A 24,895-nucleotide genomic window follows, 5' to 3' on the forward strand; every position below is an offset into this window, starting at 1 on the left:
GCCAGCCTGCAGTGCTGCATCCTGACTCGCTGCACCACGATGGAGGGCCCCAGGTTAGGATCTTGACAGGTGGGAGACAAGAGGAGGGGAGCAAGAAGAAGGGACTAGATCAGTGGCTCTCATGCTTGAATTCACAGCAGCCTCCGTGGGAGGGTTTATCAACACTGAGATTCCTGGGCCCACCTTAGAGTTTCTGATTCAGTAGATCCAGTGGTCTTAAAATTTGGGACCTCTAACAAGTTCCCAGGTGACAATGATGCAATAGGTCATTATTCTTCATTTTGATGAAAAAAAAATTCAGACAGAATGACAGAAACTTGAGTAACTTCCCAGGTTATGACTTATGTTTCTGGATAATTGTTAAGTGAGGTCACGTATTGAAAATGAAGGTGGCTAATGGTGAAATCAAAGGTCTAAGGAGGGTAAAATTCTCAAGACTGCTTCCTGGTTCTCTGCATTTTCCTTATCACATAGCAAGAACAAAGAAGGTCATAAAAGGGCAACTATTTAATCAACCATTCGTTGGTTCTGGTGTTTTATGCCTGCCCTAACCTTGAACACTGATCAAGGTCAGACCAAGGTTGATCTCCTGGTCAGACCAAGAGAGACAGAAAGATGAGGTTTGGAGGGAAAAACATTCCAGTTCTTTCCACCCACCTCTTACACTCCTGATTTCCAATTTGCCCTCAAACAATTCTCTAAAAGACAGGTGCTGCAATAACATGAAAGAATGTTTCTACAAAAGTAGACTCAATAGATTCTAAAAGGAAGACCCGCCCCTTCCCGACAGCTTCTGGTTCCGGTACCTCGCAGGCTTTGACGTGCTCACTCTGCCACTCTTCACGGACCCTCTCCAGCGTGTTGACATGCGTCATGTATGCCTTGTCTGCAATGGAGGGACCTGGGTTCAGAAACCCTGCTGGAAACAGCTCATAAGCCAGCCACCAGATTCATCCCAGATGACAAAGAAAATGTGTCAGAGTCACTGAAGTTACAAGGCTTCACAGAGCTCTGAGTGTTAGGTGGCTATCCTCACACTACCCACCCTCCTTACCACCCGTCCTTTCCTCCCATCATCTCTTCCTTCTTTATTTTGTCAATCCTACCATATACTCTCTTTTGCAAGGTATAAACAGCCAACTTCCTTAGGGACAGATTTGGGAAAATGTAAGCCCCATTGCAGTCCTCCCCATCCCAGGGGCAACCCCCTCACCCGAGTCTTCTACTGCAGTCTTCGAAGTTGCCAGTTTCACAAAAAGCTGTGAGGACAAAACAAGGGGTCAGTAAAGCTGGATTAGCCTCTTCTAGAAAAAAAGGGATTTTAAAACGGTGAGTGGAGACACAAGTTCTAGTCCAAATCTTAGCTGTGGTTCTCTGATGAGCAAATCAGTCAACTTGCTTTGTCCTCCAATCTCTCTTTTTTTTTTTTAAAGATTTATTGATTTATGCATACAGAACTGGGGTACAGACCAGAGGCTGGTGGGTGAGAGGATTCACTAGAGACAAAGTGGGGAGCAGAACAGGCCGACCTACGAAGTACACTGCTGAGGAGAGCAATGGGTGGGTCAGGAGAGGTCTGCCAAGCCCTGTGGGTCACCTCTGGGGCAGGTGGGGATTGGGACTCACTCTGAAGCGGATTTAGCTTCTTAGTGCTGTGCTTCATCCTACTGCTCCACCAAGGAGGGCCCAACCCTCCAATCTTATCACCATTGAAACTTCCCCTTCAGGCATCTTGCCCTACATCTTCCCAAAGACCTAGCTCTGACCCTTGGTTGCTGACAATCTTATATGCAGATTTTATAAAATTACGATACACCCAGCAGGAGGCAGCCAGACTACAAAGAAGTCAAGAGCTAAGTTTTGATGAAAACATCAGGCTCCCCTCCCCGATGGCCACATTTCTCTAGCCTTTACCATCCCAGCCCACCCCTCCAAGTGTGACAAGGGTTTTTCTAGTTCAGATGTCCCTAATAACCCAAAGCAAGGGATCGCCAGAGCTTAGGATGCAGGTCCATTTACATTAAACTTATTCAAGCTTTAGCTTGTCATATTGAATCTTGGGCCTTTTAGACCAGTGGCCTTCGCAGGTACCTTTTCTTGTTGCTTTGAGTTTGCCACGTTGGCATTCCGGTGGAGAGCATTCTCTGCCTCATCTTTGTCTCGGCATTTCTGTTCGTAGTTCTTCTTTGCCTTTGTTAATGAGCCAAAAGACACCAGAAACAGGTGAGCAGTCTCTAACCTGAGAAACAGCCACCCTAGCGCCCAGGGCCCACAGAGAGCAGGGCTCTGATTAAGACTGTGACTGCCACTAGGCCACCAGAGTTGGAAGCCACGTGCTCTATAGAAAGGCTCTCTAAAGTGGCAACCTGATTAAGGAAGTAATAACTCCTCCTTGCAAACACAAAGTACATGAGCTTTAAAAATTAACTGAAGCAAACCAAGGGAATTTTTTTTAACTAAAGGAAAATTTATAAATTTGCACACCTTAAAAGAAGAAGAGGCGCTCAGTAAAATAGGTAAGAAATCAAAGAGGTGAATTAACAAATTTAACAGGATAAATGTAATCGTACAGTATAGATGCTTGGTGTCTTCACCTGAAATATTTCAGTTGACCTGCTATACTTGTTCACATTACCCAAAAGATGACATCATTATTTCCACTCTCTGCTTTCATCTTCAACCTTTCCATGGACTTAAAAAGCAGGAAAGTCAAATCACTAAAGGTTACTTCTCTAAAACACTGCACTAATCAATAACACTGAAAGATTGTTTGACTAGGAATATGCTCATACAGGGCAAAAGATTTCAGAAAGTATGTTTTTTTTATTAAAAAAAGGCAATAAATTATGACTCACATCCATGGTTTTCTTGAATTGTAAGCTCTTCTGCTTATGGACAGTATCCATTGTGAGCTCGGTCTGTGAAGAGAACACAAGTACCGTCAATAATAAAAACAAAATTATTAATACCAATTTCTCTTGAGGGCTCAGAATTCAGCATGGGTCATCTCACTGAGTCCTCATGTGACCCACAAGGTAATTATTCCCATTTCATATGCAGGAAACTGCATCACAGAGAGGCAGACAATTTGACCAAAGTCTATGACTGGGCAGTGGTGGGGTCTGCCTTTGAACTTGGACAGTCACCATGGAATCATGAGTCACCTTAAAGCAGTCTCCTTAGTTAACCTGCCATCAAGAAATTTTAATTTCAAAAGGGATTTTTAGCCATCTCACACCAGTGAAAATGACACATATTAAAACAACTAGCAACAGCAAATGTTGGCGAGGATGTGGAGAAAAAGGAACTCTCCTGCACTGCTGGTGGGAACGCAAATTAGTACAACCACTATGGAAAACTGTTTGGAGGTTCCTCAAACTGCTAAACATGGAGCTTCCCTATGACCAGCAATCCCACTCCTAGGTATCTACCAAAGGACACCAAAACATTAACTTAAAAGGACACCTGCACCCCTGTGTTTATTGCTGCTCTGAATGACACATCCTTAGCCTTCACCAGCAGTATGACAGCAAGGAGCATAACCAGGGAGTGTGAAAGGAAGGCATGTTGTAGGACACTTAGAAGGAACTGCTCTACTCTTCACCCTTGTACCCCAAGAAAGGGAAGCCATTCTGTCAAGTTCGCTCAGAAGCAATTTCTTTTTTGTGCCTGTGGCGTTAACACTTGTAGCAAACTAATGGACCTAAAATAAAAATATACCTCTCAGGCACAATAGTAGCCCTATTTATCAAGCTAAGCAGTTTTCGTGCACACAAAAACTATTAGCATTTATCCCCATTTCCTTGACAGTAAGCTGAGGTGGGTTAATAAACACAAAATAACACTCAACAGGTAGCAGAGTTGGGATTTGGACATAATCTAATTCCTGTGCCCTTATTCCTGATCATTAACCTAAACTCCTGTTATTATTAGGATAATAATATTGAAAATTATATTCAAATGTGGTTTCTCTTTTGGAAAATGAACACACAAACATGGTGGAAGGAATTTTTAAGATATCTGGATGGAATATTTGGGATGGTCTCCTTCAAAATGTGCAAAATGTGTTTTGTGGACTATATTAAATTCTCCTGGGGGCTTCAAGGGACCTCAAAAAAAAAGTGACCTCTGCAAGTGAGAGACCAAGGGATGGCCATGTACTTCTCATGTGGAGACTGTGTACATCTAGAGGACTTCCAACGCAAGCCCAAGGGACTCGGCACAGATGCTGACCACTGCAGATGGGGAACTAGCTTTGTTTGCACGAGTACCTATACACCTCCAGCAGCAGTGGGAGTTGGGGTTCTTTCATAAGTTCCTGATTTCCCATGCTCCATCGAGTGGATCAGTTAGCAAGAAGGAGAGCAAACAGAAGAGGAAATTAACCCAAATGACGCTGCAGTAAATTAATGCAATAGCTCCTGAGTGGTCGGTCTGTTTGCCTGTTTACCACACTCAAACTACATTCTGAATATTGGAAGGGCTACTTTCTGTAAATAAGGAGTTTGCTTTGGAGATTGCTCCAGAACAAAATCCTGCCGTGTTGTGCCTATCTTAGCTGAGCTGGAAATGCAGAATGAGATTAGCAGACAAGACAGTGACCGACCACGTTCTGACTTTGCAGGCTCAGGACATTCTGGGCTGGGAAGGAGCCTCAGCCCACTAAAACATCAGGACTTCTAGGGTTGGCTCTGAAGACTCCTCCATTCACTGCCAAACCCCAGCTTGAGCTCCTCATCCTCATGGCCCTCACCAATAATGCCTTTGACTCTTCTGGTTTTAGCTTAAGGTCACTTTCTCCAGCACCTTAGTAGGTGAACCCACTGTATGTTCAGGGGGCACTTTCTACCATTTCATCATACTTGACCATGATGACTATGTTGTATCAGCCTGTGGCCATGCCCGGTGAGGGAAAGATGCCCAAGGCCCACAAAAGAAAGTTCAATAAATGAGCAAACATAAACTTCTGACCAGTTATTCTACCTGCACTTCCCCCACCCGTTCACTAACTAAATCCGCTGATGGCTCTTCTTGATAAGTGGAAATGTCTTCATTTCCATGAAGTGAAAAACCAAAGTGTGTGGCTTTAAGCAATGAAATGAGAAGTTACCACTCATACATTTTTTTCCAATGATTTTTTTAAAAACAAATAATAGTTTATTTTGACATCATTTTGTGCATTTTTCCATCTCAGGTGTAATCCCCGTGAGATTCCCATCACCAAATCACCATGTGCCATCACCATAGTCCAGTGATTTTTTTTTTAAGTAAATCCAAAAGAAGTACAAGCTAGAGTCTGTTTTGACCCAAGTAATTACAATTTTATTAATAAATTTTGGACTTCTCTTCTGTTGTAGAGCACTCACAGAATATAGGGAACTAGGGTGACTGTGGTGGGCTGAGCACAGGCTCCTCTCTTGCTTAACAATTCTGAGTATGTTTTTCTAGTTGTGAGAATTTGCTCTTTGTAACTTATTGGAGGGAGGTGGGGAAGTTTCAGAAGCCTTGCAAAATTAACAAAACTCTCGCTGACATGACTTAGGGCTACCAAGGGCACTTGAAACATGAGGAAATGACACCGTTCTTTTTGCTGACAATCATGTGTATAGACTGATTGTATAAAGCATTTGCTTCTGGAAAATGTATTCCTCTAGCAGTCTGGAGAAGGTTGGCAACGTCAACCTACAAGAGTCTGACCGTCTAATGGGAGTGTGTAATGTACGTACTTCTGCTTTGCAGTGGGTCGATGTGGCCCTCAAGCCTGATCGATGAAGCTTGAGCATAAATGCTCTTGATCTGGTGCTCCTTAAATGTAACTTTCCAGGAAGAGGAATGCTGTAAGAGCAGCTCAAGGAGTGCAGCAGAGGGAGCCAGGCTCTCTGGATGCTGCCACTTCAAATCCAAGAGGCCACCACGGAAGTTGGAATTAGACTCTGGCTTCGACATTGCTGAGACAGGGACAATCAGCATCAGCCTGAGGAGCCTTAAACAGCTGGCTGTTCACTCACTGCGGACCACTACCGTGGGAGGATAAAATGCCAGGGTGAAGGAAACTTTTCCAGAAGCCCATGCAGGGTTCTCTGAGGAGACCTGCGTGGGTATCTTTGGAAAGTCTGTCCCCAAGTGAAGGTGGTGTTCCAATCTTGGAGACCAGATTAAAAACTGTAAAAATAACTTTAAAAAAATAAAATAGTAAAGAAAAGGGAAGCAGTCCCAGAAGCGTCCTACATGTTTCTGCCTGACCAACCTGAATATATGTCTTTTAGCAACAAACTAGAAGGGATCACAGTGGTGACTGGTATAGTCTCTAACACTTCAAAATAAATCTGGACTTCTTTTCTTGATCTTCACAATTTCCCAAGTGGTTGCCAGTTTTATTACATCTTGCTCACCGCCATCTCCTTCCTGGAATTGGCCAGAACAAACCCCTCCAGTGAAAAAGAATGTGGGACCCTCCTTGGAGGTGCACACTTCACCACAAGTTTGATCCCCGGCCAGGGAGCTGACCCACATGACACGGTAGGCCTCTCCTGACCGCCCACTGCTCCCCTCAGCAGTGTATTTCAGTCATTCTGTCTGTTCTGCTCCCCACTCTGGTGACTCTTCTCACCCCTTGCACCTCTGGCCTGTGCTCCAGTTTTGTATGCATAAATAAAGAAAAGAAAAGAAATGTGCATGTCTGTTTTGGAGACACTGGAGCTCAGTTTCCCTGTCTGCAAAATAGGATGGCTGGATATGCTATGATCTCTAGGAGAATGTGCTCTCTCCTCCGCTTCTCACCCTCTCACACTGCCTCCTCCGGGAGGTCTGGGCCTGGTCAGTGTGGACGCACTGACTACTGAAGACAGATGGTCTGAATAGCTGTAGCAGATGCAAAAAAGAGGAAAGCAGACTGGATCCTGAATTCTGCAAGAATTAAAATCGAACTAGCCTGGGTGCAGAAGGTCACAGAGGTTTCACCACCTAGACTGAGTCCCAGTAATGACCTCATAGGTTAAAAGAAGAGCATGGAAGGCCAGCTACATAGTCCTCTTTTCAGAGGAAAGGCAGCATCTTAGCACATATACTCGCTCACCCAACCTTTTTCCGTTGTAACTTTTGCTTTTCCCTGAATTCCTCCATCTTCCTGGCCTCTTCTCTTAGAGTCTGTGCAAGATGAATATGACATTGTGCCACATTGTCTAGTTCTGCAAAAATAATAATAAAGAATCTAAATTTGTCTGAATTCAAATATGTAAAATCATACAGAAAATTTAAATATATATAAAATACCAGAGTAAGAAAATTAACACATTGCACTTAGCCACCAGCATTTATTGAGCTCCTGACATGCCCTGACTACCTAGACCAAGCTGGAAAACCTTTAGCTTAGCCTCCTGCCACTAACTGTTACTAACCTAGCATATGCCCAGGGCTGGGAAGAAAAACCAGACAAAGCCCCACCTCGGCCCTCCCTGGTGGCGCAGCGGGTTAAAGCACTGCACTGAGAAGCTTACGCCACTTCCACATGAGTTCGAATCCCGGAGGTGACCACATGGCGTGGCAGACCTCTCCTGACCCGCCCACTGCTCCCCTCAGCAGTGTACTTCGTCGATCAGCCTGTTCTGTTCCCCACTCTTTTCCTGGTGAATCCTCTCACTCTCCGCATCTCTGGCCTGTACCCCAGTTCTGTATAAATAAATAAATCTTAAAAAAAAAAAAAACAAAACCCCACCTCATAGGGCATAGGAGCCACAGGCATTATTAAGCCACATTAATTTCAAATTCAGTCCTTCTACTGGATCACTCTAGGTTTCTTTCCATTACTCATGAGGCTGGACCTTGAGGAGAGAGGTTCTATGCCAGACTTTTGGCTACCAATGATTATTTTTGGCCAGAGGGATCATTGGTAACTTTCCCCCATATTTTTTAAAACCTTAGCATGAGTATGGCTTACCTTTATAATTAGAAAAGCTGAATTTTCATTTTGCTTGTACTAAAAAAAAACCTGAAGCTGAATAGACTAACACATCTGATCTAAGGAAAAAATTTAAACTTGTATATTCTGAAATAAACTTGAACAAGTTTAAAAGATAGATGAAAAACTGGAAAAATACTTGTATTTATATAACCAAGAGTAAATATATTAAAAAAAGCATTCACGAATCAAAAGAAAAAAATAACATATTCCAGCATTAAAAAAAAAATGATTGAAGAACACAAAAGTTTACAGGGGTCAGCTAGACGGCTAAGCAATTATTTGAAAATATAGTCAGCCTTAAAACTATTGAAAAATATTAAAACCGTAAGTTCCAAAATATCACTCTTTACTTTCCAGTTTGTCAACATTTTAGAAGTGAACCTTTTTGGTTGTTGGCAAACAAAGGGGAGAAACAGCACTGATTAGGGGGGATCCGTACACTCTTTCTGGCGTTTATTAACAAACTCTGTCATTTTGTAAAAGCAAAAATTTTAAATGTAAAAGAAGGAATTACTTGAGTGACTGTCTCTGAGTAAAAGTAAGCAACAGAAGCCATCCTCTACAGCAGTGCTTCCCAAAGTGTTGTCCCTGCACGAGTGACTTCAGCATCCCTGAAGATCAGGCCACACTTCATGCTCCCTGAATCAGCAGGTTGAATCAGCAGGTTAAAGCGCAGCACTGCAAGCCAGCTGCAGCCAATTCAGTGAGGGTTTGACCCCCTGTCTGGAGCTGACCCACATGGCTCAGCAGACCTCTCCTGTCTTGCCTGCTGCTCCCCTCAGCAGTGTATTTCAGTCAATCTGCTTGTTCTGCTCCCCACTCTGTCTCTAGTGAATCCTCTCACCCCTACCCAAGCCTGCACTCTGGCATGTACATAAATCAATAAATCTTTTTTTTAAAAAAGTGCATCATGATATTTACAAGTGTGTTGGGGGGAGGTCAACGGCTCATTTCAGTTCTGCAGAGCCAATGCTCACTTTAGGAGTTGCCAAAATTTTTCTGTTCCTCCCAATCTGAGATTGGCATTCAAATTAAAACCCACTTCTCATGACTGACACAGACTTGCCAAGAACAGCAAGTACATTTTTAAAGACTCACTTACGTTGCTTGAAGACTTCAAGGGCCCGCTTCAAAGTGCTAGAAAACAAACACACATCATTTCAGTACTGGAAATTATTGCACAGTCTTTTATAATGATGCTGCTTGCTTTTCTCTCTCCAGGTTGTAACTTAGAGACCCAGCAAAAGATTAAGAGTTCTTCCATCCATTACTCTCTTAATCTCAGGCACAAGCACCATAAATTCTTCACTGTCCGCCTGGCTAGTGCAAGATGCCAAAATTATTGATGCTGTTTTCCCCAGTGATAACATAGGAATTATGGTCGCTTCCACATAAGAATACCAATTATTCTCTAGGTATGGCGATTATAAATGTAATTACAAGCTAATAACCCTAGCTCCTGATTGCCTCCTTTTTTATCCATTCAACAGTCATCACAACCTATAGACGAGGCATGTGTCAGAGATTGGTAATTCAGGGGTGCTAGACAGACATGGTCCCAGATCCAAGTCTCACAGAGGAGACAGAGATTAAACAGGCTGGGTAGTGTTTCAGTGCTGAGTAACAAGTTACCAAATACTTAGCAGCTTAAAACGTACACACTTACTACCTCACAGCTTCTGTGGGCAAGACATCCAGACCTGTGTAGCTGGCCTCTCAGAGTCTCACAGGCTGCTATCAGGGTGTGAGCCAGACTTCCCTCTCATCTGGAGCATTGACAGGGGAAGAATCTGCTTCTAAACTCACACTCTACAGTTAATCCATAGTCCTAAAGAATAAAATAGCTGAATGTGTTAACTCTGGTCATCTTTATTTTTTCTTCTTGAAAAATTATTTTCTCTAATAAACAATGCCAAGTTGGAAGTTTTTTGTTGTTTTTTTCATCTCTCTGTGCTTTGGAGAAACGATTCTATGGTTTCTGTCATTTTGTCATCATCACTGGTACTGAAAAATCAGTGATTTCTGATAAATGTAGGAAGTAGATAATCATTATCTCTTTAGGATTTGTTCATTATCTTGGCTATCAGTTGGACTGTTCTGTGTATTGCGAATTTCTTTTTTTTTTTTTTTAGGTTTTTGTTTTTACTGCCTAAATCTGAGAAAGTATGGCTCCTGTCATTTTTGGAAAGTTCTCAACATCTTCACTAAAAAAGTTTCTTCTCTTAAGAAGAATTTAGTCCTTCCTTCTTGAGTTTGAACTGGGACACTGTTCTTTTCCTGGTTTTCAACCCTTTGGACTTGAGCTGAATTACACCTGGTTTTCTTGGTCCCCAGCTTACAGACAGCAGATCAGCCTCCATAATTGTGTGAATTATGTGTATGTGTGAACACATGTGTATATACATACATATATACATATGCATGCATACATGTACATATACATATATAAATATATATACATACATACATATATACACACACACACACACGTTCTGTTTTTCTGAAGAACCCTGACTAATCCAGGGTTTCCCTAAAATCTAGTCTACGATATAGTGGACACAGAAGGTCATAACTCACTATTCTCAGTCTCCCTCTTCCTTTCGCTTATAGCCCTGGCCTCCTCCTCCTTTACATTCTCCCAGCTAGTGGTTTTAGTTCTCCCTCAAATGTTCTTCACTTCCTCAAGTAAAACTCCCTTTGAAATGATTGGTCCTGAGAATTTTCTTACTGATTGCCACCTTTGTGGTGATGGATCTCATGGGCTCAGTCCTGCCTCTCAGGTGGGAGAACTGGGGCTTTTGAATTCATGACGGAGTCATGGGTCATTTTGTCTACGTATGTGGTAAGTTCTGTTCTTGTGCAAGTAAAAATGCTCATGTTTTCCAACTGGTCCTTTCTTTTAGCCACCTCACTTTTACTAATGTTTATTTATCCCAAAGCAAAGGGATTTTCTTTTCCCCTCTCCTTTCTCATATGCCATCAAACAGAAGAGCATCACAGCACATTTTCCATATACTATCCCCATCTCATGATACCATTTCTCAAGGAATGCAACATGCTAGAAAAGTGTCCTGATCCAAAGAAATGCACCAATGGTCCAAAGGAGGCACGAACATGACTAGAGAGTGGGCTGATTACTGGAATGAGCGGGAAAGACAGACGGACCTGGCAGCAGGCACCGTGAGCCGTGACATGGTAAGGTCAGGCTTACAAATAGTCTGTTCAGGCTCTAAGAGTCTTCTCCTCCCAAGTAACTTCCTCCCAAGTAACTAAAGAACAGCCCAATCTCCATTTGGTTAGGCAACTTCAGCTTCGTGGTCTCACATGTCACTTCATTGCCGTTTCCCATGTTCACAACGTGAAGACTAACCAGGGGGTAGTATCTCAACCTTGGGGCCAGTGTTGTAGCAATTTTCTTTTCTTTTCTCTGGTGTTCCCCTTTATTATGGGAAAAGAAAATATTCTGCCATCCTTCAAAAAGCACATCGGCCTCTCAGAGAGACAAGTCTTGGATGTGGCCAGTGAGGTGAAAATCCCACCTAGCCCACCAACATGCAGAATGAGCCTCGGCCGGGACCTTCCAAAAAGTCATCTGGGAGGTGAGAGCAACAGAAGCCAGCTAAGTGGCCTTTCACTTCAATCTTAGGAACAGTCCCAGGTCTCATATCCTCTTTCATCTTCCTCCTGAGGTGTATTCTTAGAAGGAAAACCGCCTGGCTTTTACCAGGGAATGGTGCTAGCATTCGCAGTGAGTTTACTATTGTAAGTCAAATACGTAAGGACATAAGACATAGTTTGGGTCAGACTCCTCCTGCTAAATATCTTTCTCAGAAATACCATGTGAGAGAATATGGCTGCTTTCCATCACATTCAAAAGTTCTTGGATATGTTCCCAAATGGCTTTCTTTATAAGTAAACACTTTTTTTTTCTTTTTTTGGTCAAGTGACACGCTCATCTTTCTTGAAATTATCTAAACATTGATATGAAAGTCTTTGAATAACAATGAAAGATATCTAAGTTTACACAGTTTTAATCTGTGAATAAGTTTTACATATTCAAAACAAAACTACAAGACAGAGAGAAGAAACAATCCTTAGTTTAAAACAAACTGAAACAAACAACTACATATGAAATATTCTATAAATCACACAAAAAGTAAACATTTCAAGTGATCTTAGATCCCAGTACTCATAGTGGAATATATATTCATGTCGAAAGGAACTGCAAAGAAATTAATAAACGTCACTCAGATGTTTCATTATTAGTAACTGTACTGATACTGTTTTCAAGACATTTTAATATCTTGTCACAGAAAGCAAATACTTCTGTTACTCTTGTAAGGACCCAAGTTCTTTAGTGCAAAAAGAAATACAAATATAACATTAAATAAACTAAATAATACTCTGTAACATTAAATTAGAAATACCAAAATAGGAAATATGAACTCATGCTTTTAAAATCTGTCCCCCAAAAGGATCAAGAAAAAGAGCTATTTCTATGGCAGTCCAGAGGTGAGGCTGGGGAGGGGTTGGAGGATTCACCAGAGACAAAGTGGGGAGCAGAACAGGTAGATCTGCTAAGGGGGTTAGTGGGGAGACAGATAAGGTGTGCTGTGCCATATGGATTAGCTCCTTGGCCAGGGACTAAACTCAGGCTGTTGTGGGCCTTCATGGAGGCAGCCCTGACACAAACCCCTAGGCCAGCAGGAGGCTACCCCCCACCACAAGGATCTTTGCAGACTCACAGATGCCAAGCCATCTCCACAGCTACAGTTCAGCCAGAGCAGAATACAGGTCAGTTAGTGATGTGACTAGTTTCAGAGATCTGCAAACATCTACCTGAACTATTTCTCCTACGCCTCTCTCAACATGCTTCTGTTGGAGAAGGAATCTGGAAATTTCTAGGAATAAGAATGGTTTTATCACTTGTAAGTTTCACTGCAAAATAAAATGTGAGATTTATTTTTTTAATCAATTATGAATTTCAAAATGTTGACAGCAAAGAATATTAAGCCAATTACAAAGCCTTTCTAAGTGTGAGATCCTATCTGACTGCCTCTGAATCCAGCGTTGTGTGTGAGGAGTGTGTTGCTAAAGGATACACATGTCCTGACCATTTTTGTATCTTCAGATATTCAATTCATGATGGAAGAATAAGTAGTTGTGTTGAAATTTCACACTGACAGTGAAAAAACTATAAAGTAACAAAGATAGTCTCCAATAGTTAACCACAAACAAAGATAATCTCTAATAGTTACCACATAAAGTTAACTTATTAAATTATAAATTAATTAAATTATATAGCGGTCCCTCCCTGGTGGTACAGTGGGTTAAAGCACAGCACTAAGAAGCTAAAAAAGCCACTTCAGCATGAGCTCAATCCCCAGCCCTGGAGATGACCCACATATCACACAGCGCAGCAGACCTCTCCCGACCCGCCCTCCACTCCCCTCAGCAGTGTACTTCATCAGTAGGCCTGTTCTGCTCCCCACTCTGTCTGTGGTGAACCCTCTCACTGCCCCTGTACCTCTGGCCTGTACCCCAGTTCTGTATGCATAAATAAATAAATATTTTTTTAAAATTATATAGCATTTAAAAAATAAATAATGTAGCATTAACCATACCTGTGAAAAACAGACATAGAAAAGACTTCAAGGAAAATCTAGAAAGTATTAATAATGGGCTGTGGTTTAATAGTTTATTGAGCCTAATTTCACTTTATATTTTTCACCCCTAGAAGTAAGCCAAAAAAAAAAAAAAAACACTACTGCCTTTTTTGTTTTTCACCCAACACATTTCACCCTAAAGCCACCTATTTGTTGAAGTGAGGGGGTTCCTGTGCAGTATCAGCTGGCCTGGAAGCCAGAAATGTGGAACCTACTTGATCTCAAACTGTCCACATGGCTTCTTCCTGGAGAGGTTGAGCAGATCTTTGCCATATTTCTCTTCAATTGATGCCCTAAGGGAATAGAAGAGAGGGGTTTGAGTCCTTCGTACAGCTGATTCTTAGATGTGTGGTGCTCTTTTCAGAAGTAAAACTGCACCTTTGACACTAGAAACTTAGCTATAAGATTATTCTCTGAAACCAAAACTCCCTCTCTATGATGAAGAATTGTACAAGGCCAACAACCTTATCTCTGCAGTGGGCTTCTTCAGCTTGAAGTCCCCAGAGTGGACATGACAGCAAACGCAGCTGGCCCCCTGACCAGCACAGGCTAACTTCTCAAAACTATGATCCAAGAGATTCATTCATTGATTGATATTATTATTGTAAACTATAACATTGATTAGATTAATAATGCATCATAAATTAATACTAATATGTAAGTTAATGTTAAATTTTATGTAACATGTTAATGTAGCAGTATCTAACTATAGTATAGATAATAAAATGAAGTGAGAAATATTTCCATAAAATGCTACATTTTGAACCCAATTCTCCTCCCAACACCTCTGATACCTTTCAACCATCTTATGCAAATTCCTCGTTCACAAATATAGAACTGTACAAAAAAAGGGAGAAATTTCAGCATGTAAGGTCTGCAGGTGACATGGCTGACAAAGCCACTGATTGTTACTCAGTGTGGCATGGGTCTGTCTACAGCTCTAAACAGCCCCCCACAAATTTCCCTCTCCTCACAATCCTGTGTCACCATTCTAACTTGTGTTCCTGTCCTCCCTTATCTTAACCAGAGTATTTGGTTATGGGACTTTAGACTCTTCTACCTTCCTTTCTTCTAATTTAAATTATATGTAATCAATGAATATATTTTCATTGCAAAATATTCAAACCATACCAAGTTGAATGGAATAAAGCATGAACCTCCCTTTCATCGCTTCCCCAGCCCCACTCATGTCCCCAGGGGTGGCCACTGTTAATCTTGGTGTCTTTCCTGGCCTTTCTCTCTTCATTGACATTTTTTTTTATCTGACATAAACATAAATTGTTACAATTGCATAAATGAATTCATTCTGTTATTTGATGCTCCCGTTTTCACCGAGTCATATGTCATATGACTAGTCATATGTCATATATGACTAGTCATATGTCATATGAACTTTCCTTGAGATTTTGATAGGGACTGCATTGAATCTGTGTATTGCTTAGGTAAATGGCCATTTTGAACAGTGTTAATTCTTCCAATCCATGAATACAGAACATCTTCCCACTTTTTTGAGTGTCTTCAATTTCTTTCAACAATGTCTTGCAATGTTTTAGTGTAAAGGTCTTAACAGACTTGGTTTATCAGCACTGACAGGCCCCCTGTGTTCTAACATGAGGTCCTCCATACTTCAGGTTCCCCTCATTTGCTTCCAGTATTTCACTACTCTTCCCCCATCAAAAAAAAAAAAAAGGCTAAATTAACTTTTTGAAGTTTTAAATTTGGGGGAAATAGTGCCAAATTGCCCTCCAAATAGCCTTTTAATTTATATATCCACCAAAAGTGGAGAATAGTTTCCATTCCCAAAGCCTCCCCTCTATGCACCCAGCATATATTAACAATCCTTCTTAATTATTACTAGTCTTGGAGAGATGTTTAAATCAAACTATCATTTTAATTTGCACTTCCCTGATTTTTTTTAAGATTTGTATTTATTTATTTTATATATGTGTGTGTATATATACATATATATATATATTTACATCATTCTTCATTTGTTCATTTTTCCATCTCAGTTGTAATCCCCATGGGCTTCCCACCACCAATTCACCCGTGTCCCATTGCACTTCCTGATTTGTATTGTGAATTGTACATCCTTTTATATGCTTATTGGACATTTGGCACTTTAGACCTACTCCTATAGGTTACCTATTCATATCATCCCAATTTTTTAACTCTTTTGCCTTTTTCTATTATTTAAAAGTTCTTTATATATTAGGAAGAGTAATACATATTCTTACATCTTACAAAATTTCTCCTACTCTCTCACTTGCATTTTCTAAATAATGATTTTATCCATTTTATAAAAGTGACACATAACTATTATTCAAAAAATAAGCAAAAAGAAAAGTACAGAGAAGAAAGCAAAAAACTTTCCAAAACTCTGCCAAGTAAAAATAATTAATAGTAACGTTTGGTGATGACATTTTTTTTAATTGAGGTCACATTGGTTTGCAACACTGTATACATTTCAGGAGTACAGCTTCACACCTTCACAAATATATTTAACACTAAATTCGCACCAACGAAGGTCCAGTGACCACCCACCACCCGCCTGACAAGCCCCAAACCATTCTTCCCAGTCCTCTTCCCCTCTGGTAGCTGCGATTCTGTTGCCCAAATCTAGTAGGATTTTGTTTATTTTGTTTGTTCTTTATGCAAGTATGCAAATAGGATGATTGATGTCACACGAATAATTTTGTTAAAGATTTATTTATTTATGCTACAGAACTGGGGTACAGGCCAGAGGTGCAGGGGTGGTGAGAGGATTCACCAGAGACAGAACGGGGAGCAAAAAAGGTAGACTGATGAAGTACACTGCTGAGGGGAGCAGCTGGTGGGTCAGGTGAGGTCTGCTGTGCCATGTGGTCACCTCCAGGGAGGGGATCAAACTCATGAGGAAGTGGCTTTAGCTTCTTAGTGCTGTGCCACCAGGGAGGGCCCTCACATGAATAATTTTAAAAGGATGTGGCCATACTCTGTGTTTTTTAAAAATAGAATATTGGACCCTCCCTGGTGGCACAAAGAGTTAAAGCGCAGCACTATGAAGCTATCTGCAGCCATGGCAGCACGAGTTCGATGCCCAGCACGAGTTCGATGCCGGGCCAGGGAGCTGATCCACATGGTGCAGCAGACTTCTCCTGACCCACCCGCTGCTCCCCTCACAGTGTATTTCACTTGATCTACCTGTTCTGGTCCACATTCTGTCTCTGGTGAACCCTCTCATCCCTTCCCAGCCCCACCTCTGGACTGTATCCCAGCTCTTGTACACATTAATAAATAATCTTTAAAAATAAATAGAATAGAATATTGGCCTGATTTTATTTGAATTTTGCAGAAGAAAAGGAAAACTTCCTGGACTACATCTCTGAATAACTTTAGCATTCCCTTTGGCAAACTTTATACTTGGGATCAGTTACCAGGGGTTGGACTGTCTTTTCTGGACCCTGTTTGTTTACCTGGTTTTAACTTCATATCTCTTTCCCACTTTTCCCTCATGTCCCCGCCCCCAATTTCTTTTTTGGTTTTGATACTTCAGCACAACTATTGTACATTTGGGTCCATCTTGCTCCAGGCACTGTGAGAAACTCCTCGATTTACTCTGGGACCCTTTAAGGACACTGTCCTTCAAGTCCACCTGATTTGACATAGTACTTCTCCTCAGTACTATTGTTTCAACAAACATTCTATTTATTTCTTGAACCTCTACTCTTGGAACATAGTTCTAAAGTTTTTGTCAACCACTGGTAATGTAAAGTGAAATGCTACATCTATTAAGATTTCTTGATAATGTTTTGTGGTTTCCAGGAAGAGAAGATACTCAATTCCTTTCTTCTAACATTACGGCAACACGAGCTGAACACACCATAAGCTTCATCTGATGGAATAACGGAAAGTCCTAGAACCTGGTAAGTAACGAGTTCCAGCAAGCACAGTGATATGCTCCTTGGAGAAAAGAAGGAACTTTAGAAGAACTGAAACTACAGCATCCTCTTTATGAAATCAGGGAAACAACCACAAGCGAAGAGGGTTATTTCCCCAGCAAATGAAACGCTGGCGCCAATAAGAGAACAACTAGAATTTTTGCAAAAATCATGCTTAAATAGGTATGTGTTTACCTACCTCTCCCTCCCACGACCTATGCAAAATTTCCCTCACCTGCCCATCAATCTGTCATTCTTGGACACCCTCTATATGCCAGGCATCCTCTCAGGAAAGCCCAGAGATATCGAAAGTGCAAGAACTGCCCACAGATCTCATAATCTGGTGGAGAGATATAAACCAATACTTGGGTTTACTACCACTGACAAGGCGCAAAATTAAAAGGCACTAAATGACACAGGGAAGAAAACAGGGAATACTGCTCCTGCTGCTCTTACTGCTTGGCTGCACACTTTCTTTACAAAGCTCTCCTTGAGGACTCCAGCTCATTTTTACCTTTCCCTTTCTCAAATCTCCATAGCAGGAATATCCATGTGCCCCTTGCTTGCCCATGACCCACAGCAAACACCATCCCACGGGGCCCTTGCTACTGGGCCAGACGGCAGCCTCTGGATGATCCCCAACCCAGAACGCCACGCTGAGCCAAAGTGCAAATGCAAGCATGGGACCAGGTAGATCTGCCACTTTGATATTTTGCTCATTTTTACCACAAGTGCCAAATCAAAGCACCTCAATGGACTCACAAATTCCTTGAGAAGAGCCGCATTGTTAGGTCCTGAGGGAAACTTACAGACTATCAAGCCAAACCCTCTATTGTACAGAGGAGGAATCTGACACCAAGCACGGTCTGGGCCCTTGATGAATATCACGGCTGGCTACTGAGGAAGCCCGGGTGAGACGTGAGACGAGCCAAGTGTCTGGGTTCTCACCCCACGGCTATACTTACCTTGCAGGTTTCGCTTCCAGCCCATTCTATAAGGGACATGCGGTAGGTTGAATTGTGTTTCCCCCGGAAAAAAATATTTTGAAGTCCTAATCTCTAGTATCTCAGAATATGACATTATTTGGAAATAAGGTCGCTGAAGATGTAATTAGGTTAGGTCACACTGGAGCAGGATGTGCCCTTAATTATGGCTGGTGTCTTTACAATAATATATGAGGACACAGAGGAAGAAGTCACATAATGATGGAGGAAGGACAGGAGTGAGCAACTGAAAGCCACAGATTGTCAGCAGCACCAGAAACTAAAGGAAAAACATGGAACCAATAGAAAAAAAAAAACAACAACAACATAGAAAGACACCAACATGCTCTCCTAGCTCCTTCAAATGAGCATGCTCCTGCAGAATATCCTGATTTTGGACTTCTGGCCTCCAGAACAGCTGGGACTAAATCTCAGCTGTTTAAGCCACCTCACTTGTGATGACAGCCCTCGGAAACTCATTTGGCCCAAAATAGCTTGACTGTAACTTAACCACAGAGTGCTAATGCCTAGAGAAGTCTGTCATTCCCACCCTGGCACTCTGCCATCCTTCAGCCTACCCTGAGAGGTAACTGGCCCACAGTGAGGGTCCCAGAATATGACGGTAACTAGGGCAGGTCAACCATTTCCTAAGAAGGAGCCCTGGGCAGCTCACAAGAAGAGACCAGAGCCAAGGTACTGGGGATGCAGAACTCCCGGTCCACAGTGTGGCCTCTAACCCACAAGGGGTGCACAGTCCAGAACTGAAGGGCTCTGAGAGCTGCCTCCATTCTCCTTAATTAGGCTCCAGTCGCTGCGCATAATCGAGAGAACTGACCTGGCTGCCAAGTTCTTGGCCAAACCCCCTTTACAAAATATGCCCAGGCCCTTGGGTGACCATTACAGAAAGTGGAAAAGTCATCAGACACGTCTCTATTCCTTACTGAATGTGTAATCTTGGGCCAATTGCTTAGACCCCAACACAACTTAACTTTTCTTATCTGTGAAAGAGTTAATGATATATCCCCTTCCTTCCTCCCAGGTTTCACACAACTATATTAGTAATGAGAGCCATTTGCTCAGTACTTACTGTGTGCCAGGCACAATACTGCCACCCTGCCATGATTCCAGGGCCCAACTTTCCTAGGTTTGAAACCGGATCCTCTCATTAGCTGTCTGATCTTAGCTAAATTACATAACTTTCCTGAGTTCCAGTTTAATTGTAAAATAACAATGATAAAACTTACTATACAGGGTTGTGATAAGAATAAAATGTGGTAATATGTGCAAAATATATGATAGCTTGTTTCAGATAAGGTTTCAATAAACGGCAGCTATTAAAATAATATCATGTAACCACTCCTAGCTCCCTTTTGTGGTGTAATTATCCTCACTTCTATGTTTCTCATTCCCTGCTCATACCATGAGCTCTGCAGATGTCTGGCTCCACCTGGGGTCCTAGAGGAAGGATTGTCCATGGTTACCAATGACAAGACAGGTTCATTCTCTTAACCAGTGGAAGACCTCAGGCTGGAGTGATAAACAGAAAATGTCCCATAAAGAAAAAAAAAAGAAGAGGAAAATTTGACCTGGGCTTTGAAGGATGGTGAGCATTGGCTGAAGGATCAAAAAAAGAGGATATTCCAGGTGGGAAGACAATGGAGTAAAGATAAAGAGATACAGACATCCAAAGCCTGCTCACTAATGAACCCGTCTGGCTGGAATAGAGAGTGGGCGTAGTGAGTAAGAGTGTTTGACACCAGAAGACAAGGAAGGAGAGAACATCTCTGTGCTGGGAACCAACCCACTTCCCTGGAGAGCCACCTGCCCTGCCTGGAGCTGATGAATCATCAACACTGGAGCAACCTGGAACTGTCCTGGATCCTGTCACCCTCTAGAATTCCCTAGTAAATTATTTATCCACCTCGCTACAAATGCTCAACGTGAGCCTATTATAACCACTATTTAGATGTTGGTTGTAACTATTTACATCTTGGTTGTGGCTGCATCATCTCTATCACTATTACGCCTTTCTAGCTGACAGAAGGGCAAACTTACAACGTACTGGTCTAGAGATCAGGCCAGCCACTTGCTCGGGGGTCTCAAACCCCACACAGCGCATCCACGTCTCTCACCCTGACCTATAACACAGTGACAACAGTTGATAACACTGTCCTGTGTAATTAAAATTTTCTCACTCACAAAAAGAGAATATTAGTTATATCAACAATTGATTTTGGAGTACATGGTGAAATGAGTATAATTTAGCTCACTGGTTAAATAAAATGTTTTAAAATAATTTTACAACTGATTGTAAGAATAATTTTAATTCTTGTATTTACATGACTGAAACATTTCCAAAGATTTAAAGGCATCAGGGGGTATAGGGATATTGAATTCATAGTTTGATGTTAAAAGAACCATTTTTATTTTTTAAAAATTAAATATAGTTGAAGGCCCGCCCTGCTGGTGCAGTGGGTTAAAGCACAGCACTAAGAAGCTGAAAAGCCACTTCAGCCTGAGTTCAATCCTCCCCCCGCCCCCCAGAGGTGATTCACACGGCGTGGCAGACCTCTCCTGACCCACCACTGCTCCCCTCAGCAGTGTACCTCGTCAGTCGGCCTGTTCTGCTCCCCACTCTGTCTCTGGTGAATCCTCCCACCATTCCTACCCCTCTGGCCTGTACCCCTGTTCTGTATTCATAAATAAATAAATCTTTTTAAAAAATTAAATATAGTTGAATAAAATAAAAGGGTAGTAATGTTTTACTAACCTTTTGCTTTATGCATATGCATACTGGGTGGCAGCATCAATTACATTTCTTTTTCATTAAAGATTTATTTGTGCATACAGAACAGGGGTGCAAGCCAGATGTTCAGGGGTGGTGAGAGGATTCACCAGAGTGGGGAGCAGAACAGGCAGATTGACAGAGTACACTGCTGAGGGGAGCAGCGAGCAAGACAGGAGAGGTCTGCCTCTCCTGGGCTCACCTCTGGGGCTCGGGATCAAACTCGCACTGGCGCTCTGGCCACCTTGCAGTGCTGCTCTTTAACCACTGCGCCAGCAGGGAGGGCCCATCAAATACATTTCTGAAATGAGGATTGCATTTAAAAAAGTGTGGACACCACTCATTTAGACCACCACCATGCCCATCAAGCCAGGAGGAGCTTAAATGGCCCTGCTGGGCAGCGAAAAAGCTTGACCATTTGCCAGTACCTCCTTCCTCTGTGGATGTAGACAAAGCTATTTCCCTTCCAAAAGAAATTTTATAAAAACATAGCAAGAGGAGGAACACAAAAAGCACAGGGTGTTCTGCAATCTCTACATCCTGCACAGTCATGAAACTCATTTGTCAGAGCTGTTTGGTAAGAAAGGAGGAAGCCCAACTCCAATGCCCAGCAACAGAAAGGAAAATGTAACTTGATGTCACTGCGGCCTATCAGTGCAAATAGAAGAGGGATCTGGTTGCCCCAAAGGAGGGGGTGCAGTGACCAGCTCCCTGGAGGCTGAGAGTGGACAGGCCCCATCCACCCCTCCTGACACTCACTGTGTGGAGGGGGTCCAGCTACCCTGGACCTTTGAAAAAGTTAAAGAACCATTTCACCTTCCAAGGGTGGGTAACCTGTATTGAGTTCCACGTCACCTAACGTTCTCTTGAGTATAAAGTAAAGAGACTTGAGCAAAAACACTGATGGTTGTGTTCACCGCCCTCATTTACATCCTGCCATCTTGGATTAGCTTCTGGGAAATAGTGGTGGAGCTGAGTGTCCGGGTGGAGGCCTAAAACAGCCACAGTCCATGTGCTAATGGTTGTATCACCAAGTGATGAATCTTTCACTCGTTGCCTTCTAAGTATTGATAGTACCCATTAAGTAGTTTGAGACCTGGCAAAAACCCCCTAAAGCACTCTATCCAGAATCCTTCGGAAATGACGTATTCTGGATGAGTAAGAGTTCCCACAAAATTGGTCCTCAGGGTGGCACAGGGGTTAAAGTCTCAGTGCTAGCAAGCTATTACCAGCCACGTCACCTGAGTTCCATCTTTGGCCAGAGAGGTGATCCACAGGGTGCAGCAGACCTCTCCTGTTTCACCCACTGCTCCCCTCTACTGAGAGGATATCTACTGAGATACACTGCTCCCCACTTTGTCTCTGGTAAGTCCTCTCACCCAGACCCCACACATCTGGCCTATATCCTAGTTCTTGTCTGCATAAATAAATAAGTCTTTTTTAAAAAAAGAGAAAAGGATGTTCCACAAAACTAACCCCATTAATTCTACAATTTTTCAAAACAGTATTAAGAAGAAAAGAAAATTTTCCAAGCCATGCATGTTGCCCCCCAACCACCAAGTCCAGCTGCCCCCCACATACCTGCCCTGCCATTTTCCCACTGCTCCCCCGCCAAGAGTCTCTGAATGAGGCTCTGCCCCACCCTCCACCATCAGGACCTAGCTCCTTCCCACCTCCAAGTTGCTGCTCTGCCATGGACACCTGGGCACTCCTGACCTATCAAAATCAGCTTGTCCTCTGAGGGCACCTCAAGAATCTCCTCCAGGAAGCTGATTCCCTCCTCATTCTCTATCCTCCACAATTTCTCCCTCCCTCCCTCCCTCTCTCTCTGCCTCTCTCTGTCTTTCATATTATACAGAGTTTATCACGCAGCTTCACCCTGCTATTCTGGTGTGGAACAGTCCTTTGTAGAAGCAATTACCATTTACTGAGAAGAAAAAACTGTTGAGTGTCCCCACACTCAAAGTAGATTCACCAAATCATACCAAATAGCACATAAAACTTAAAATAACACGAGCACCCAGTAAAAGCAGGATGCCACGACAGGAACACCACTCGTGTAAGGTGGTTGTGGGGCGCTCACTGTTGGGGCTCCCTGCCTCTACAGCTGTCAAGAACCAAGCACCAAACGCTATTTTTGCTTTTCGCCTTTTGTCACAAAAAGAAAGTCCTCTTTGGGTTGCTTTCGGAGAGCAGAAACAGGTACCAACAGGTCTTTCATGAAAGCAAGAGGTGCCGTGTGAACTTTCAGTAAGGGAGGGATTCTTATTTTGTTCATTGTTTCGCTCATAAAGGCTGTCCCTCAAACTATTTTCTAAGACTTCAGGCCAGAGATACCATTTACTTCTTGGGTGCACTCCACAATCTACAGCATAGTGTGAACCATTAAAAACAATTGTTCCCTGCTGTGTGGAGTATTTGCTCTCCACCTTGTTTCAGACAGGAAAGCGCAAGTACCTTTCCTTTAGAAAGTCTTCGAACTCTTTGCAATTCTTGCGGCCGTTGTTCAGATGCTGAATGATGCTGTCGTAGCCAGCGGTACTGAGGATGTCCGAGCTCTGTGGGGAGAGACAATATCGAGTCAGACCTGAAACAGGTCTGCAGCCCCGGGGCCTGGGGTGGACAGAACACTGGGACATCTGCCATGGGAAGTTTCTCAGACGTTTTACTTCCAAGAAATGTGTGACCAAAAAGAATAAAAATAGAAGAAGTAAGACTGCAAGTAGCTGTGGAAGTCTTTAAAATTATGACACTGAAGGCCACAGAACAGGAAGGAAGTGACAAAGGACTGATATGCTTGGATGAGGGAGCTGAGCCTGCCGGGGTCCCTCCCTGTGACCACACACTGGGCATGTCCTCCAGCTCTCCGCCCTCGGGTGTGTCTTCACCCGATTAAGTGGGAAATGACACGCACCCCACAACCATTTTAACCAGAGGTTATGAAATTTGCTTTATCTTCAAATTTGACCCTTATCTCAGTTACCACAACCAACAAGCCACTTGGAAGGCTGAGGATTGAGGTGAGCATCTCCAAGCCAGGAGCCAGGTCCCCACAGTGAGAGTGAGAAGCTGCCATCCCACTGGGGAGCGTAAAGGGGAATCCAGCAGACAATATATTCCACGGCCCCATTTTGGAAGAATTATTTTTTAATTTTAAATTAGGGATGTATTTTTTGGGCATTTGGGTTGATTCCACATCTTTCCTATTATAAATAGGGCCACAGTAAACATTGGGGTACAGGTGTCCTTTTGAATTCATGTTCTTAAGGCCTTTGGGTAGATATCTAGGAGTGGAATTGCTGGGGCATATGGAAGCTCCAAGTTTAGCAGTTTGAGAAACCACCACACAGATTTCCATAGTTAAAAATAGATGACTAGATCAAGATGTGGTACATATATATGATGGAATATTACTCAGCAATCAAAAAGATAAACCCATGCCATTTGTGGCACCATGGATGGAGCTGGAAGGGATCATGCTTAGTGAAATAAGCCAGAAAGAAAAAAATACCGGATGGTTTCACTCATAGCAGGAATGTAAGAAATCAGGAAAAAAAATTATATCTATCTATCTATAGATA

General features: G+C 42.5%; 1 protein-coding gene across 1 annotated transcript in view; it reads right to left on the reverse strand.

Moving 5' to 3' along the window:
- Positions 1–24,895, reverse strand: part of PSTPIP2 (proline-serine-threonine phosphatase interacting protein 2) — a 55,765-nt gene that overhangs the window by 10,155 nt on the left and 20,715 nt on the right. The window contains exons 2-9 of the mRNA XM_012725770.1: positions 23,772–23,872; positions 13,842–13,919; positions 9,063–9,097; positions 7,081–7,187; positions 2,856–2,918; positions 2,092–2,190; positions 1,214–1,259; positions 807–886 (exon numbers count right to left, since the gene is read on the reverse strand). Of these exons, the coding sequence (XP_012581224.1) occupies positions 807–886; positions 1,214–1,259; positions 2,092–2,190; positions 2,856–2,918; positions 7,081–7,187; positions 9,063–9,097; positions 13,842–13,919; positions 23,772–23,872 (609 nt within the window). The remainder of the gene's footprint in view (positions 1–806; positions 887–1,213; positions 1,260–2,091; positions 2,191–2,855; positions 2,919–7,080; positions 7,188–9,062; positions 9,098–13,841; positions 13,920–23,771; positions 23,873–24,895) is intronic.

The sequence above is a fragment of the Condylura cristata genome, unplaced genomic scaffold, assembly GCF_000260355.1.
Source record: "Condylura cristata isolate star-nosed mole 26May11 unplaced genomic scaffold, ConCri1.0 scaffold00016, whole genome shotgun sequence".
In the NCBI taxonomy this organism is placed as follows: domain Eukaryota; kingdom Metazoa; phylum Chordata; class Mammalia; order Eulipotyphla; family Talpidae; genus Condylura; species Condylura cristata.